The sequence below is a fragment of the Periplaneta americana genome, chromosome 8 (genome assembly GCF_040183065.1).
Source record: "Periplaneta americana isolate PAMFEO1 chromosome 8, P.americana_PAMFEO1_priV1, whole genome shotgun sequence".
NCBI classification, from domain to species: Eukaryota; Metazoa; Arthropoda; class Insecta; order Blattodea; family Blattidae; genus Periplaneta; species Periplaneta americana.
This window is the reverse complement of record NC_091124.1, coordinates 63497018-63516586: the sequence shown is the minus strand read 5'-3', so window position 1 is coordinate 63516586 and position 19569 is coordinate 63497018. Positions and strand designations below refer to the sequence as shown.

At 36.3% G+C, this 19569-nt stretch overlaps 1 protein-coding gene across 4 annotated transcripts in view; it reads right to left on the bottom strand.

Moving 5' to 3' along the window:
• Nucleotides 1–19569, bottom strand: part of LOC138704766 (uncharacterized) — a 466235-nt gene that overhangs the window by 420502 nt on the left and 26164 nt on the right. The window contains exons 1-2 of one of the 4 annotated variants that reach the window (XR_011333425.1): nt 15525–18571; nt 11333–11919 (exon numbers count right to left, since the gene is read on the bottom strand). The exons of 2 other annotated variants lie outside the window; for them this stretch is intronic. Coding sequence is in view for 1 of the 2 variants with exons in the window: in XM_069832978.1 (XP_069689079.1) it covers nt 15525–15537 (13 nt within the window). In the remaining variant the exon portion in view is untranslated. Of the gene's footprint in view, nt 1–11332; nt 11920–15524; nt 18572–19569 lie in introns of those variants that run through there. One more of the 4 variants, XM_069832978.1, reaches the window with a different exon arrangement.

Below are 19569 nucleotides of genomic sequence, written 5' to 3'. Positions count from 1 at the left end.
CACCAACTAGGAATAGTACCCTGAAAATTACCTGTTTAAGGCTTGTTAAAACTCATTTTATATGGAATATACAGATTGGATTAATTATTAGACTGTGAAGTTCAAACTTGTATGTTCCTCACCTTGTAGTCTGCGAACCAATGAGGACACAACGCCTGCACACGACACAGCAAGGAGTTAACGCAAACACAGAACTCTCAATATGGCAGTACCATTCAGCAGGCCGTTCTCTCGACATGTAAACAACGTTGTCAGATTCACAGTATACGCTGGGATGTCATTTTCTTCTGACAGCTTGCAAGAATATATAATGTGTTGTTGTTGTCAACTGTCCGAAGACAGGTCTGACTTTCACAAGTGATATCAACTATATATATTTTTTTATTTTCTATTTATTTGTTTAATTTTATAACTTTCTATTGAGGGCTCTTTGAAGCGCGGGCCCCATAGCATATGCTAACTTAGCTATTAGTGTTAATCCGGTACTGCCTGTTGTTATGTCAATAATATTGTAATGGTTGTATAGGCCATTCGGTTTCTCGTAAAACCTACCTGCGCGTGAGGGGAAGGAAAAAGTGATCTGAGAAGCTTCCCTCCCTCGCTAGGCTTCGACTTGCAAGGTAAGTACTATAGCTCGCTTATCCTAGGGTTCCCATAACGTAATTTTAAAAAACTGGGACTTTTCCAATTTTTTTTACTTAAAAACCTGGGACATTTTGTAAAAAAGGGACACAATAAAAATTGAAAATGTTTAAATAAATCATCACATACGTCACAATCACATTTTAATCAAATTATAAAAATACATCCTAATGGCCATTCGGCAAACCTTGAAATTATTATTATTATTATTATTATTATTATTATTAAAATACAACTTGATGATAGGTACTATAAACAAGAGTGCAGATAATATTTTAAGTTGCATTCAAATATTTCTCAGATTTATGAACGTGATTGACTATGTCTGATCGACCACCACGTGAAACACAAAATCTAGATTGCACAATGTAGCCTACATTCCACATTTTCATCTCCACCTTTGATGAATGGGAATTCTTTTCTGATGCTATCGTTTATACTGCACTTACGTTTCGGCATGATGAAAAGCGATACAAAATTATAATGCACTATACAACCTCAACTTTCGGCTATGATGATCTGATGATGCTATGATACTGAATGTAATCGGAAACGGAAATTATAACTAATAGTGTCAACATAAGCATGGAGAGAGAAGAAAAGAGCATCGCTGTAAATCGTCACAGCCTAGTACCACAGTCTACTATATACAGTCACGAAGCTTGAGTTTTGAGGGTGCTAGAAACAATAGACTGTTACGGTACTATTTTGCATTGCTTGTAATGAGGCGATATTAACGATCCTAGTGGTGAGCAACTATCTAATGTTTGCATATTCACTACGTATTGAGCTTCGCGACTGTATATACTAGATTGTGCTAGTACTGTATATACCAGTGGCGGCTGCTGATCATGTTGCAGCGTTGCACAACGACCAAGTTTTTCCCGCACATTAAAATTTTGTTTATATTAAATAACTAAACACATTTTAAGTTTCCTTCTCGTCCAATTTAAATATATACATTTTTTAAATTTATATATCATTCAAGAATTCGAGTATAAAATAATCAGCTTTTATAAAATTCATCAAATTGTGAATACTTCAGAAGTGGTCGTTGTGCGGCTCAAGCAATAGCCAGATTCGTGTAGCGGCTGGTATTGAAGGTAGGCTCGGTTCAGAGTTCCCTATCCCAGCAGTTAACACAGCTGGTCGCGGCAAAGCTCTTGCAACAACCGGAAGCAAATAGTTCTTGAATTTTGTAAGTTGTTTAAAAAACAGGAACTTTTCTGGAGTTTAATGAGTTTTATGTGAATTGTGATAGTTATTACAATTTTTATAGTGCAGTGATGTCTAAATATTGTCCAGACAGTTACTACGGGGAAAAGACAGTTCAAGAGAATTTTTGGAAAGGAAATTTACAATAATCATGACTGGCTTTGTGGTTGTGAAGTGAAAAACGCACTGTTTTGTTTTCCGTGTATTTTGTTTGATGGGGAACAGTCGTGGACAAGAACGGACATAACTGATATTAATAATTTAAGTACCAGCATTGGATAAAATTTTCATGACCATGTACTGATAAAGGTAACTAATTCTACCCCTCTCATCACAGAAAGTGTAACACCTGGGCCCAAACTTCACCAGCCGCCACTGGTATATAGTCACGAAACTTGAGTTGTGAGGGTGCTAGGAACAATAGACTGTGCAGGTACCATTTCGCATTGTTTGTGATGAGGCGATAGTAGCGATCCTAGTGGTTAGCAACTATCTATGGATGCATATTTACTACGTATTGAGCTTCGTGACTGTATATACGAGACTGTGGTATCACCAAAATTGCAATAGAAATAGTATTCTATGAATTAATAACCAGGAGCGCTATTTATTGAAAAGAGAACAACTTACGTAATCCATTTTTTTAGGAAAGCTACTCAAAAGTGGGACATTTGGAAAAAAAAAAACGGGGCACCGGGATATATGATCAAAAAACGGGACTGTCCCGGGAAAAACGGGATGAATGGAAACCCTAGGCTTAGCCCCACCATAAGGTTCTTACTATGAGCTACGGCGAACATAAGCATTTGGTTTCACGAGATAACGAATGACCTATAAGATGAGAAAAAATTATGCGCACACACAAACACGACGCACGCACACAGCAACCAGTCTTCTTCTCGCTTTCACCTTCCCACATAATGAAACGCCTATATGCATATATCCTTAAAACACTGAAATTTCTGTTCTAGGAGTATCATACTTGTTACGTAGTAGGCTACCTCCATAAATAAATTTATAAATCGTCTTGAACGGGTTTCATGCATCGTAATTTAATTAATATTAATTGTGATTTATATAATTAAATTATTTTAATGTAAAACTAAACGTAAAATATTTAAGTCTTCACAGGTGAACAGACGTATCTGCTTTCAGATCTTATTGTCGACCTGGTTGGCGCAGTTGGTATAGCGCTGGCCTTCTATGCCCGAGGTTGCGAGTTCGATCTCGAGCCAGATCGATTGCATTTAAGCGTGCTCCTGCGGGACAAAATTCCGGCACACCGGCGACGCTGACATAACCTCGGCAGTTGCGAGCGTCGTAAAATAAAACATAACATTTACAGATCTTATCAACTGACTGAAACTTTCGCTCGCGAGATTACGTGATTGCAGAATGCGCAGAACCACTCAAGCGTTCCAAATGGTGTAAGTTTCATAAAAGATGGACAGTATAACAGTAAGAAAATGAAGGAGGCTTCAACGCGGAATGAATAAATAATTTTATTATATATTCCTAGGCCTATACGTTTATTAACAAAATAATTTAATAATTGTTTTACTTCTCTTTTCGAAATATTAGCCAAAATATCTGCTGTTCTTCCATGTATATTGGTTATATATACAAATAAATGATTTTAAAGTGAAATAAAATCCCAGTCATATAATAAAATGAGCTTCAGTCCTTCTCACGAAAGGTTCATGAGCCGCCACTGCTTGCTACCGTACTCCGTAGTCAATAATCATACAGAATAGTAAAGAAAGTTACCACAAGGAACTGTGTTTTCAGAGTCAAACACTATTGGATTATTATAGATAATCAATAGATGTCATAAAAATTGACATTTTACGAACATGAATAACAGCCAGTAGGCCTATATAAAAGATATGCGAGAAGCTAACAAACACATGATAGCAATGGAAGATAATGTCGCAACTGTAGACACAGGTGATAAAATAATGACAACGGAAATGGTACAGCATAGCAACGAAGTTAACTGTACACGCCTCTAAAAACAGGCATGATACATTTACAACAGTATTTTTCGTTTCTTAATTTGAAATAATTGGAACTGAACTCAAATGTAATAAAAATAATTCGTGGCGTCATAGCCCTCGAAGAGCCCAGACCGACCTGCCGGCTGTTGGCCTCACGTTCACAAGCCGAAGCAGAGGTGGACGATCATCTAACCAGAATGGAGGTATCGTGTGGTTAGCACGATGATCCCCCCAGCTGTTATAGCTGGCTTTGGCAACCGGATTTTTGCTACTCATCGCTGCTCCCCAAGTGCATCATGATGCTGGGTGGGCACCGGTGCCATACACTGGCCGACATTTCATGAGAAAATTTCTTCCCCCACGAGGATCGAACCAGCGCGCATTCCGTAACAGGAGTCCCAGGCAGGATGCCTTAGACCACGACGCCACGGCACAGGACCACAAATGAAATAAATGATTATGATCAATAAATGATTAATGGGTATTACAAAACCCACATAATGAAATAGGAAGTTTGTGTGTTTATTCAGCTACACAAATACGGTACATTTGATATTCGACACAAATTTGTTTTCATTACAACACGAAGAAAATAGGCGTAACTGGGTTTTGGATGTCTATACACTTCAATAATGTGGACAGGTAATCATCATAATACGTTACTTACTTACAAATGGCTTTTAGCAGGGTGCGAATTAACGAGGGGGATGGGGGAATTTCCCCCCTCCCCCGTTGGAAAGTTATCGTCCTCTCATAAATTCATATCAACATCCCTGCCAGGGATAACGTCTATCCCCCTTACAAAATATGGTTTAATACTAGTATACTTTATAAAGTATACCGACAAGCTGACAACAATCAATAACTTAAGAATTACAGATCTTATCTTAAGCCATATCGAATCAGGTTGAGGTCGCCTCTGTAGTTCTGTTGTTATCAGTTTGTGTATATTAAGATAAGAGGAGTGATGCAAAAGATACAATACGTAAATACATTTAGTTTGGAGAACTTCCGATATGGTTGAATGCTTGAAATGTTCAGCACGCCGCACCGTGAACTTAACCCAGGCTATTGTATGCATGATGATGAATTTATGATTATGTGATTAATCATGGCGAAATGAGTCCGAGGTCCAACGCTAACGAGGTATTCCCTATCTTAGGATTCTATCATTGCCTCATCAGAAATCTTAATTCGCATCCTGACTTTTCGAGAACCCAGAGGTTCATTGAAATGAAAGTTTCAAGAACAATAGCAAACAGAACTTTAAGGAATCAAATTGGAAGTGACGAAATAAGAAAGGATTTAAAAACAGATAAAATACCGGTATCCAATTGAATAAAAAACAGAAGAAAAGAATGGGATGACCATATAAGTCAACAAATGACAATAGTAAAAAGAGCCAGGAACAGATTTCCAATTGGAAATAGAAACATATGACGATCAAAGAGAAGGAGAAAGACATAGTAGAGGCGAATTATTGAAGAGAAACAGGCATCAAGCCTACGTATTTACTTACATATTGGACGAGCAATATATTATGATTCCTATAAACTTTTTCATACGTTGAAAGTAGAAGAAGAATAATATAATTTTACTTCCAATTGGATTCCATCCATTGAAAGCCATTGTTTTTAACTTAGAAGCAGAAATATACAGTATAATCCATAGCTAGTTGTTAAATGTCTCTAATTTGTGTAAATATTGATCTTTGCAATGTACCCTCTGAGTCTTCTGTTTTTTTTATAAAGGTGGCCATCTGCAAACAAAAGAGTCTCAATTTCTTTGTTTCCTGAAATACTGATAACTTTTATGTTGCTTTCTTTCTATTTAAATATATTATATTTTGTTGTTGGTATATTTGTTTAATAAAGGAGGAAAAAAGAGAGCATCAATGTCGCAAAACTATGTTAATCTTCATAAAATGTATCAATTTATATTAATAGACCAAGCACGTACAACGTGGGACTATTATTCACAGTTTGTTTGGAATTAAAAAATTACTCGACAGTTCTGAAAAATGATACCACCTCAAGAAATATTTATAAAAATTTAATTACCAGTACTCTTTGTGAAACAATTCAGGCAAGGGCATAACTTTTGCAGCATAATACGATGCTTAATTTCTCAAGCATGTGTACGCAATTCACAGAGGATTGCTGCTAACTACGAAGACTGTCAACTGACACCACAGAGTGATATATGCGTGCTGTGTAAGCCAGTTAGCCCAGACTTTGCTGTGATGTCACTCAAATGAAAGCGGTATTGTATGGCGCAAGAAGATAGAAACAAAACACTGTTGTTATATATAGCAAGCAAAGCTCTATAGTTCAGTTGCTAATATAGTTGTTGAAATATACCACTGTATGAAACAGAACAAAAAAAATAATAATAACAAAATAAAATTCAAGCACAATACACACAATATTTTCCTATTGTTACATACGGTTATTGAATTGTAGCAAATTGATTTTTTCATGGAGTTATTGTGTGGTAAAAGAAGCAGAAGTGAAGCCGGTAGACTAGTCCACCACAAGTAAATCCATACCTATCTATATGGTCCTGGGCCCCATCCCTATGCCACACAAGTAAAATGCAGTCATAGCTTGTTCGAGAATATTTCCAGTCAAACTTGCTCATTATTTTACTCTGAGCCATTTATCCCACAATTATTTAGAAAAGTTATTATTTTGTCTTACCACTATGATGGACTATGTTAAATATTTTTTAACTTTTAGATTAAAAGTGGAGGTTGCAAACAAAACCGATCATTTCCACCGAAAACAAAAAATGAGTTTTTTACGATTTTGGTACCTATGTTCAGAGAGGCATCTTTCTGAATATGTTACTGTTTTTATTATATCTCGTCATTTCCATGAGAAACGGTATGTTGAAATCAGTATTTTCAATAAAAACCTGATAATTCCATATCATACTATTGTCAATATTTTCTTTGCCTTTTTTGTATCAAAAACGGACATTTCCAACATTTTGTATGTGTAGCAATTACCAATCCATTCAAAATCGGTCATTTACACTTCTTTGTGCAAGAGTGATAATAACTTATTGCTAATTAAAATTATTGTAAAAGTGTTATAATATATTCATTTTTCCATGATACAGTAGAATGAAAGTGAGGGATATCTAGGGAGATGAGCCTTTCATATTTTTATTTTCATGTAGTTTGCATTCACATAGTTGAGCTAAATATCTTTTAATTGAAATTATTGTAAAAGTGTTATGGTATGGATGATTGGTAGTAAACACCGGCCAGGCTGCCATCTTCCCACAGTAAAGTCCTGGGCACATATTTTCCCTTAGAGTGTAAAGGGGCTCACAATATGCAAGTCATAAGAAAATTTTCAAAATTTAATTAAAATACAGGTATATATTTGGTAATATAAGCCTATGTGCTCTGAGCCCCTATTGCTGCAAGACTGTCTGGCCGATGCTTACTACATAATTACCATATAATCTTATATTCGTTACTCCATGTACAGTTGATGTAAGTGACGTGTATGTTTTAAGTTACAAATGTCAAAGAGTTTTTTTTTCGAACAAAAGTGGACATTTCCCTCATATTTCCGAACAAAACCGGACATTTCCAAAATATTTTTCTCTATAAAATGCACAGAAAATGACTAAAATCATGATTATTTACATCATTAGAACAACTGATGTAACATGCACGACACATAAAATTGTCGTTCATGAGCGTCGTAAAATAAATCATAATTAAAAAAAATAAATAGTCCTGTTTCGGTCATTGTACTGAAAGTGTCAGTGTCGGGATAACCATGAAATGGCATGGTCTAACTAGCAGAAAAGTGTGCGTTATTCCACAGCATGCAGGGAGGAATCTCCTTTTCTGACAAGAGTGACAGGTTCTTACACCCTTAAAAATTCTTCCTTTTGTATCGGCGAAGGTCAAGCCTGTAGATAGTAACACACCTCGAGACTATAAGGCAGTTTTGGCAGAGATGCATGCTTTGCATATAACGTAGTGGAGTCTAACCTGGGTGGACTTCAGCATCATTCATACACTAGTTTGCAGTCTAACATGGTTAACTTTTAAACTTGATGTCAATATCTCTATGAAAAAAAAAATAAACAGAGCACACGTTGTCAAACAATATAGGGCATGCACTGTATGCTGCTCTAAATATTCGCCACTGATATGAAAACAATTTTACCAAAATATAAAATTTATTTTGGCAAAATATGAAATAAATATTTCAGTGCTCGAATATATCCATTCCTAAACCATTTTAAGCAGGTTTACGTACGCTGACCAGACGTCCCCGATTTCCGGGTACAATCCCCGGTTTTGAGTTGCTGTCCCCAGGGAACAAATGTCCCCTTTTTGTCCCTGGAAATTAATTTTGTTCCCAGAAATTTTGATTTTGTTTCAATGACATTTTACCCATGAATATTTAAGTATCGTGATGAAACTGTTGTGATTCATGCACATTTCTGAACGGTTCTCAGTATGAGACAGAAGAACCAGCAAGCACAGTATGAGATATTCTGCACTCTTTGAGAAGAACATACCATCTTCGTCTTCATTCGCGTTGTGCGGAAGCGTTAGAACTGCCACAGTGTCCATTATTAAATGGTTCAAAAAATGAAAAGTTTTGTGACAAACCAATAGGTGAAAATTCTATTCCATTTGAAAATCTTCTCAAAATAGTGTCATTAATCATGTGTCTTTCAGTCAGTAAATCGTCAGTTGAAAGACTTCTCTCCACAATGAACTGAATCTGGACTGATGAAAAGTCAAGAATGAAAATTGAAACAGCTTTGTTACAAGCGCAAACAAACTTTCATTTCTCATGTGAAGAACTTAGTGTGAAGCTGTATGGGAATGAACAGATCCTTAAAAAGATATATTCTTCAGACTAGTACTTGTAAAATGTATGTGTTAGAATTCAGTGTGTACAATATCATGTGAAAGATTTCGATATATGCATCAGTACTGAAATTGGGTTCTTAGTGGCCATAATTATGTATAGAAGTTATGTGTGTTTATTCATTTAATTCAGAAAGTTAAGATACTGTACAAATTCAATGTGCAAAGTTCTATAATTGTATCTACTGTTACATGTAATTTCTCCAACATTTCAACGGACAGTGACTAGGTAAGTGTTTGTGGTTTTTCTTGAAATTGCCGATGTCCCATGTTGGACCATAAAAAATCTGGTCAGCCTAGGTTTACGCAATCATTTATGGGTTGCAAATGGTAGTGAAGTGCATTTCATAACCTCCCCTACTCACATTCCATTCTCACCTTCCCATGGTGCAACCTAACGAGGCTCTGGGAACCAAGTCAAGCAGTATAACTGTTCCATCAAAAATGGAGGAAATGTCATTTCAGCATGCAGACCTGCCATGGCATGCATAAGCATCCCCTAAGTGGTGAAGAGGGGATATGGTCGGGAGTTGTCTGACAATCCTCCCGGTTAAGTCATATGTAGGGACCGAATTTTTATGTACATCTTTATGTAAGAAAAATAAGCTAAATATGTACCAAAATATGTAAAATTATGAAAATATTTAATATCAATATCTGGCAGGTATAGGATAGATAAGACTCTCCAGTTGTGATTTCATAGAGCACCTGACTTTTTTTACCGCACACTTGACACATTACTATTTTTCCATCTGTAGTGAATGCTTCATCCATCGCAATCCATGATTTTGTCGTTAGGGTTGAAGATACAGGGGCCATTTTAGTTAGTTAAAAGCAGTAGGCCTAAATAAACTCACTTGCACTTTTTACTGTAAGTACTAAAACTAGAGAACTGAGTGAAGTGAATGACACAACAGTATTGCAAGCACTGTTTCGCTTTACTGGATTAGGAGGAAATAAGAGGAGATGTAGGACACATGCATTTTAGCTGCTCCCTGTAAGAAACAAGGTACCGGTATCTACTAAAACCTCAAACTATAGGCATTTACATGTTGTTTGAAAAGTGACATTCCTGTCTCATTAAGAAGGGTAGGATTATTCCAGCCGAGAACCATACTTTTTAATTGCTCGGAAAATCCCATTTCCATATAGGTCTACTAAATTTAAAGTAAAGAGGTCAAGCAATAACCTGAAAAGCTATTTATTTTAATTTTTCAACAACTTTCCAGTTTGTTTCTTTACAGCTTTTTTTCAAAAGTAGGCTACTTTATTGTGGCTCATGTCAGACTTGACACGGGTTTTCCCTGGAAGGATTAGAAAGAGGGTGGGTAAGGTTGCAAATTGCATGGGAAAGCTTGTTAAGACGTGTGCAGAATAATATAGTTCGAGACAAATCATATCATCCTCATCCCACTCCATCGTATAAAGGAACACTCCTTTCTGAGTGATTTTTACAATACAAGGTAGCTGTATAAGAAAGGTTGCCTGTTGTTCACTCATATTTACAGTGGGTGGTACGGGGTGAGTGCCTCTATTACTTCCTGGAACTAAGGACGTTATGTTTCGTCCCGAAATATATCCTTTCTTGGGTAGGTAAAAAGGCTTTTTAAATCTGTGTATTTCGAATTGTAAACTTCCCCAGCAGAAGTCTTTTTTTTTTTTTCCTTTTAGAGAAGTAAAAATGAATAATATCCCTAAATATGTAGATTTATGTAATGCCAAGCCATAATATGTATGTGGGGTAAATATGTAAAAATATGTAGTATCAAATTTTAATATATTAATGATAATTACAAGATTTGCAAAGATTTGTTATTTATATACGGTTAGGTTGAAAGGAATATAATATGTAATTACATAAAAATCCGGTCCCTAGTCATATGGCCCCACTAACTAACGGCAGGTGTGTCCATCGCTTTGGAGTAATGGTTAGCGCATCTGACTGTGAAATGAGCGTGCCTGGGTTCAAATCTTGTTTTGGGACAAGTTACCTGGGCTTTTCCCTCAACCAATTGAAGCAGAACTTTCGATGTTGGACCTCAGACTCATTTCGCCATCATTAATTCACATATCATCATCATCCATACCATAGCCCAGGTTAAGTTCATAGTGCAGCGTGCTGTACTTGTACAAGAGTGCAGCAGTTCGGCTACCCAATCAGTCACAGAATAGGAAGCGCAATAAGGTTCAGGCTGTAATACAAGCCTTTGGCTCCCTCCACCATACAAGATAAAAAATGGCTGATGTGTTCCTTCAAACAATTTGGAGGTTGCATGTAGATGATATAATTGCCATAACATAAAAATCTGGAGCGTACATTAGAACTGTTATACTTTTGCTACATCACTCTTCTATATTGGAGAGCATGAGAGTTAATGGTTTTATGGCCAAGAACTCAGCTTAGTTAACAATAACATTATCATTTACAAAATAAGTTTTTAGAGATCAATAGTTTTGTCTATATTCAATATGCTATCAAATACAATACAGTAAATATGTATAATTAAACAGCTTGTGTACCAGTATATTATCAAATACTTACCTGAATGTAAGAACTAGATACCGGTAACTCAATTTTTTAGATTGAAGATAACAAAAAATAAAATAATAATAATAATATTATTTATTTGTCAGAAACCAGTGTACAAGAGCTGGATATGACATTGTCAGGTTAGATAACATACACTTGCACACATACACTCACAATGCACAAACAAATAAACTTAGCACAAATAAACGAATAATTATCCATGTTGAATCTTTTGTACACTACTTTTAACACGAATATAAATAATTGATTAAATGGCGATATTACTCGTGTTAATTGTGTAAGCATGTGCGGCTTACACAATTAACACGAGTAAGATCGCCATTTAATCAATTAAATAATTATCCTCCGATTGAGGTTCTGGTTGATATGTACATCTATTATCAGGCACTACACCTCACTTGATGATATGTGTCAGAGGAACAACAATTGTTTGTATGCATCTGAAGTCATACTAGTGTAATATGTAGCTAGCTAGTCGGTGATGTATACAATGGAGGGGGAAGGGAACTGGCCACCCTACTCCATTATCTTCTGGCCTAGTTGCCTCATAAGTGGTGCCTTCTTGGTATCATTTGTGAGGTTCAGACCTGTCTTCGGACAGTTGACTAAATAACAACAAACAAATAATTATAAGCAAATAAACGACACAGGCAAATAAACAAACATTGAGAAATAAACACAGTATGATGTATATTAACACATTTATACAAGGACAAAAAAGAAATTGAAATACAAACAGAAAAATTAAAATATAAAGAAAGGGTTACATTTCTAAAATACAATATTCACATCACACTCCATGAATTCATTCACTGAATGGAAATGTCTATTCAGCAACCAATTATGTACACTGGACTTAAACATATTTATTAGTATCTTTCTCCCCTTGAATGGTAGCTTATTAAATACCGTATATTGATGCCATTAAAAAAGCAAGTATTTGAGCTCACACTCAATCTGCACTTTGTGTAATCTAGTTTATCTTTATTTCTAGTACCGTATTAAAGGAATGTACATCTGATCTAGGATAATAAAGATCTATATTAGATCTAAGGAAGATCAAGGTTCTGTAAATGTATACACTGTAAACTGACATTATGGTACCTTTAACTCCTGGAAATAGTGGCCTACATTATTCCTTGGTATTTTTATTGAGTGTCCTTTTTGTAGTACCGTAATAAGATGCTATTGACTTCTGTTGCACTTCCCCATATATGAATTCCATAGTTAATATGAGATTCAAATAGTGCAAAATATACCTGTCTGAGAGTTTCTATTGAGACCAATGGCCTTAACTTCCTAAAAACAAAATTTACCCTTGACAATTTAGTACTGTACTATTCTTTCTATGTGTTTGTGCCATCCTAATTTTGGGTCCAAATAAAAACCTAACAGTTTAACATAAGATATTTCACTATCTAGTGCCTTGGGTAGGCCTAAGTTCAGTTTCTGATCATTTATATTTTTTTAAAACTTGATTACATAACGACGCTGTATCAACTACTAGGTTATATGTATTATTCTTATATTGGCTGGATTTAACACTTATAATACAAGACAAATAACTCTTCTATATTTTCTGGCAGAAGATTGCACTACAGTCTAGTATATACAGTCACGAAGCTCAATAAATAGTAAATATACATCCATAGATAGTTGCTAACCACTAGGATTGCTAATATCGCCTCATTACAGATAATGCGAAATAGTACTGGCACAGTCTATTGTTCCTAGCACCCTCACAACTCAAGCTTCGTTACTGTATATACTAGACTGATTGCACCTTCTGTCAGTTAATATTATTTTGTACGAATGTGTAAAACGAGCAAAAATGAAGGAGACAGTAAACTGGATGGTTGAAACATGTTTAAAAAGTTAATTTGCAAGTATAAACACAGTCATGGCTAAATAGAAAAGAATTTCATTGGATTTCAAAGAATGGGCAGGAGTGAAATAGGAACCATTTGTTTTGTTTTGGTTTCCTGAATTCATTGACGCTATGAGTTCAATGACTCTAAAGAGGAATTTGGACATTTCACTTGTCCTTGAGTATCCAAGAATGTCGGTTAATGGCTTGGGATTTCAAGTGTTTCTTGGAACACATTTTTATTGTATGCTTACAATATCCGGTTCAGTGAAAGAATTATTAATAGAAGGGGAAAAAATCGTGCAAAATATGGAAGGAAAAAAAATGTTCATAAAATATGAAAATTTTACCAAAATATTATGAAATATAACAATATTTTGGGCGTTAATTGCATTCAATATATCGTGAATCGTGAAAATTCTCGTTCCCATACTGCTAGCATGAATAGTTAAGAATATGAAATTTCATATTTTGCCGAGGGGACATTATGGGCTGAACTTGAACTTATAATATTAATCCATGGCACAACAGTCCCAATAGAGTCAGCCCTACCGGCTGACTGCTGGCCAAATGCTCACTTACCTCAACAGAGGTAATCATAGGATCAGTATGGGATAATGCGTGCCAGCACATTGATAGCCCAGCCTTGAAGCTGGTTTGTTGGCCAGATTACATTCCTACATTTCTTCCTCATTATTGTGAAAATTCTTTCATTTTGGGAAATCACCGAGACCTATGATTGTTCACATGAGTAGGTATGTCCTATAAAATTACACATTTCATTGCACATCCAAATTCGTAAATAAAAAATCGATTTAAGTTCACAACACCTGATAAGAAAAGTGTCATAGTACTACATGAAAGGGACAGATCCACTCTAGTCCACAACTCGCAAAACGTATCAATCAGAAATATCACTATATGCACAGACCAAACTATCCAAGTCAAATAAATGTGAAATATTAACAAAGTTAAAATATCTCACATTACTATTTTCATTAATTGGCACCACAACACAATTACAAATTCAATAATTCTTGCTAAAAACCAAACATAGTGCTACCGGGAAAGAAAAGTGTCACACAACCTAGAAGGCGCACTTCCATACTAAGCCACAATTAAAAAAATGTATTCTCCAGAAAAATCAGTACGTACATATATCTAGCTGTCCACACCTATGGAGTAATGGTTAGCGCATCTGGCCGCGAAACCAGGTGGCCCGGGTTCGATTCACGGTCGGGGCAAGTTACCTAGTTGAGGTTTTTTCCGAGGTTTTCTCTCAACCCAATATGAACAAATGCTGGGTAACTTTCGATGCTGAACCCCGGACTCATTTCACCAGCATTATCACCTTCATCTCATTCAGACACTAAATAACCTAAGATGTTGATAAAGCATCGTAAAATAACCTAATAATAAAAATATACCCAGCTATTAAGTCAAGGAAATATGGAAAATTAACAAAGTTGAAGTGTGATTTTTATTAACTGGCTTCATAAGACAATGAGGACAAATTTAACTATCCTTGCCTATAAATCAAACACATTGCTACCAGGTAAGGAATATGTCACACAAGTTGAAATGCAGAGTTGCATACCAGGTTACAAGTCACAAAATATATTCTCCAGAAAAAGTATTACAGACCTGGATACGCAAATCAAGAAAATTTGAAAAAGTAACGAAGTTGAAAAGTATTACAATTTTATTTTCATTATACGCGGCTTCATAAAACAATGAGGACCAATTGAACCATCTTTACCAATAAACCAAATATACTGCTAACAAGTAAAAAAAAAAAAAAATGCTACATAACTTGAAAGACATAGATTCACAGTAGACCGCAATTCACGAAGTGTATTTTCCAGAAAAATCTGTAGGTTATATGCACAGACCTAACTATTCAAGTCAAGGAAATAAGAAAAATGAACACAGTTTAAATGTCACATTATTTTTATTAACTGAATTCATAACACAATGAAGACCAATTGAACCACATTCCTGTAGATAAATAAAACACAGTGCAAGCAAATAAGGAAGGTGTCACACAACATGAATAGCACATACCCACACTAGACTACAATTTACAAAATGTGTTCTCCAGAAAAATCAGGACCGTACATACACAGACTTAACTATGTAAGTTAAGGATATTTGAAAAATTAACGAAGTTTAAATGTGTCACATTACTCTTTTAATTAACTAGCTTCATAGCATGGTGAAGACCAATTGAACCATCCTTGCAGATAAATCAACCATAGAATTAGCAAATAAGTAAAGTGCCATACAACTTGGAAGACACAGATCCACACTACATTACAATTTACATAGAAGAAAAGTACATACCAGAGTGCTGCATTGGAGTTAAATCCCTCGCTTGAAATCGGTCAAATGTTGTTGCCTCGAATGAGATAAGGTCAGTTGTGATACAGCACAGTACGAGATCATCTCATCGACATGTCTTATCTTGTATGGAAGTCGACAGATAAGATACACAGACATCTGACACTGTAAAAATAACAATTTTCTGTCCCCTGAAACCTGCCACCCTGGGCAAATGCTTAGTTTATCACTCCCTAAATAGGGTTCTGGGTGCTATGACAACTCATTCTAGATTATCTAATGACCTATAGGTAGTCCTACTTTAATTTTCAATTACAGAATTGTATCATTAAAAAACAATAGTAAGCCTACCTAGTTGACGATTTACAATATTTCAGGATAAATTTTATTTCCTTGGTTGAAAATGTACATAGGAATGCAGAATTTTGGAATTTATTCCCCTACTCCTTCAATTCTAACATTGGCAATATGCAGTGCTTTTCTTCTGGAGAAAAAGGTGGTGGAACTCTATAGAATACTGTATATTATAGCGGCCAGGGAGATGACTGCTGTTCAGTGCACGGGAATTTTGCAATTTTAACCTCATTTTCATCAAACTTTAAGGTTTTCAAGGCCTAGGCGGACTTAAAAGAAAAATTATGTTAAAAACATACTTATTGACACATTTATTTGTTCCATAATGAAAAATATAGGTAACAAAAAGGTGCCAGAGCGCCATTCCAGCACATTGCACCAGAAAAAAATCACTAGTACTACGTAAACTTGTAAACTGTTCTCTGTTTACAATGTCACTTGATCTGGGACTGTTTGAAATACTTTTCCTTAGTATGTACGAGGCGCATCCAGAAAGTAAGTTTCCCTATTTTAAAAAAAAAAGAACACACTTTCAGGAAAACATTTATTGGCAACAGGTACAGCAATGTTTCAGCTATTTTTCAACATAGCCACCAACAGAATTGAGACACTTGTCGTATCGTGGGATCAACTTTTGTATCCCTCTGTCGTAGAACTCTGCCGCCTGTGAATGGAACCAGCGTGTGACAGACGTCTTCAGCTCTTCGTCGTTGCCAAAACGCTCACCGGAGGACAGGAATTTCTTGAGGTGCAAGAAAACGTGAAAATCGCTGGGAGCAAGATCAGGACTATAGGGTGGGTGATCAAACAACTCCCAGCCAAATTCCGTCAAAACAGCTGCTGTGCACCGAGCCGTATGTGGACGAGCATTGTCATGGAGGAGCACAACACCTGCAGTAAGCATTCCACGCCTCTTGTTTTGAATGGCACGTCGCAATTTTCGCAGTGATTCACAGTAATGGTCAGCGTTCACTGTTTCACCTCTTGGAAGGAAGTCAATGAGCAGAATTCCCTTCCTGTCCCAGAACACCGTGCACATCACTTTCCATACCAATAGCGTCTGTTTGAATTTCGTCCTGACCGAAGATCCACTATGCCGCCAATGCATTGACTGCTGCTTGGTTTCCGGGGTGAAGTGCGAAATCCAAGTCTCATGGTCCGTGACGATCCTGTCGAGGAACTCGTCGCCGTCATCGTGATACCGTTGCAGAAATGTCAGTGCTGCTCCTAAACATTGCATTTTGTGTTCGGATGTCAGGTTTTCGGCATCCACCAGGCACACACTTTTCTGAACAGCAGGTGCTTAGTGACAATCTCATGCAACAAGGATCGCGATATCTGCGGAAAATGGCTGCTCAACTCCGTAATCGTGAAGTGACGGTTCTCCATGATGCACTGCCGCACCAGCTCAACACGATCATCATCGATGAGGGACGGTCGCCCACTGCACTCTTCATCATGGACACTTTGACGACCTTCGGAAAACTGCCTACACCAGCGACGCACCATCTGCTTACTCATGATGTTCGGCCCATAGACCTGACAGAGCTGCCGATGAATTTCAATTAGCGCAATGCAGCGGCGGGAGAAGGAATAAGAGCTTCCATTTCGGACCACTGCTGCCACACTACTGGCACCAGGTGGGACCTGTCCGGCTGGCATATGATTGATACGTCATAGATCTGTTACACATGCGCAATTGACACGGCTAATTACTTTTACTTTCAAGGGGAAAAAATCGGGAAACTTACTTTCTGGATGCGCCTCGTATTTGCAAGGTATGGATATTGCAATGTCTATTGAAAAAGTAAATGAGTGTTGTGAACTTAACTCTATTTTCTATTTACGAATTTGGATGTGCAATGAAATGTGTAGTTTTATAAGACATTCTCATGTGAACAATCATAGGTCTGGGCGATTTCTCAATTTTCACAATAATGAGGAAGAAATGTAGGAATATAATCTGGTCCAGCTTCAGGGCTGGGCTATCAATGTGCTGATCCTATGATTGCCTCTGCTGAGATAAGTGAGCATTTGGCCAGCAGTCAGCTGGTAGGTCTGCCTCTATTCGAACTGTTGTGCCATGGATTGTTGTTATAAGTAGAGACAGACAAAATATAAAATTTCATATTCATAACTATTCATGCTAGCAGCATGGGAACGAGAATTTTCACAATTCACGATGTATTGAATGCAATTAACGCCCAAAATATTGTCATATTTCATAATATTTTGGTAAAATTTTCATATTTCATAAAAATATATATATATATTTTTTTCGCGATTTTTTCCCTTCTATTAATAATTCTATCACTGAACCGAATACTGTAAGAATACAATAGAAATGTATTCAAAGAAACACTTCAATCCATTCATTGACATTCTTGGTTACTCAAGGACAAGTGAAATGTCCAAATTTCCCTTTAGAGTCATTGAACTCGTAACATCAATGAATTCAGGAAACCAAAACAAAATAAAACAATACGATGAAAGAGTAATGGAACGGAGAAAAATTCTCTCCGGCGCCGGGATTTGAACCCGGGTTTTCAGCTCTACGTGCTGATGCTTTATCCACTAAGCCACACCGGATACAACTCCGACGCTGGTTAGAATCGTCTCAGATTAAGCTCCAACTCTTGGGTTCCCCCCAGTGGCCGCCCTCTGCACTACGTCATAGATGTATCCGGTGTGGCTTAGTGGATAAAGCATCAGCACGTAGAGCTGAAAACCCAGGTTCAAATCCCGGCGCTGGAAAGAATTTTTCTCCGTTCCATTACTCTTTCATCGTATGATGACGCAGAATATCTGCATGGAAATATCATATGTACTTCGGTACATTAAAATAATATATAAAATAAAACAAAACAAATGGTTCCTATTTCACTCTTGCCCATTGTTTGGAATCCAATGAAATTCTTTTCAGTGTAGCCATGACTGCTTTTATACTTACAAATTAATTTTTTTAAAGTGTTGCTATCTCCTTCATTTTTGCTCGTTTTACAACTTCGTAGGTTTTTAATCGTACAAAACAATATTAACTGACAGAAGGTGCAATCTTCTGCCAGAAAATATAGAAGAGTTATTTATCTTGTATTATAAGTGTTAAATCCAGCCAATATAAGAATAATACATATAACCTAGTAGTTGATACAGCGTCGTTAAGTAATCAAGTTTTAAAAAAATGTAAAAAGGGCTATATTTTTTAATGCTTAAGGTGGAAAAAACTCAGAAACTGCTCTTAGGCCTCTCCAACACACTAGATACTGAAATATCTGATGTTAAACTGTTAGATTTTTATTTTTTGATCCAAAATTAGGATGGCACAAACACATGGAAAGTATATGTACTAAACTGTCAAGGGTAAATTTTGTTTTTAGGAAGTTAAGGCCATTCGTCTCAACTGAAACTCTCAGACAAATATATTTTGCACTATTTGAATCTCACATTAACTATGGAATTCATATATGGGGAAGTGCAACAGAAGTCAATAGCATCTTATTACTGTACTATGGGTACAAAAAAAAAAGTGCACTCAATAAAAATACCAAGGAATCATGTAGGCCACTATTTGCAAGAGTTAAAGGTACCATAATATCAGTTTACAGTCTATACATTTACAGAACCTTGATCTTCCTTAGATCTAACATAGATCTTTATTAGCCTAGATCAGATGTACATTCCTTTAACACTAGAA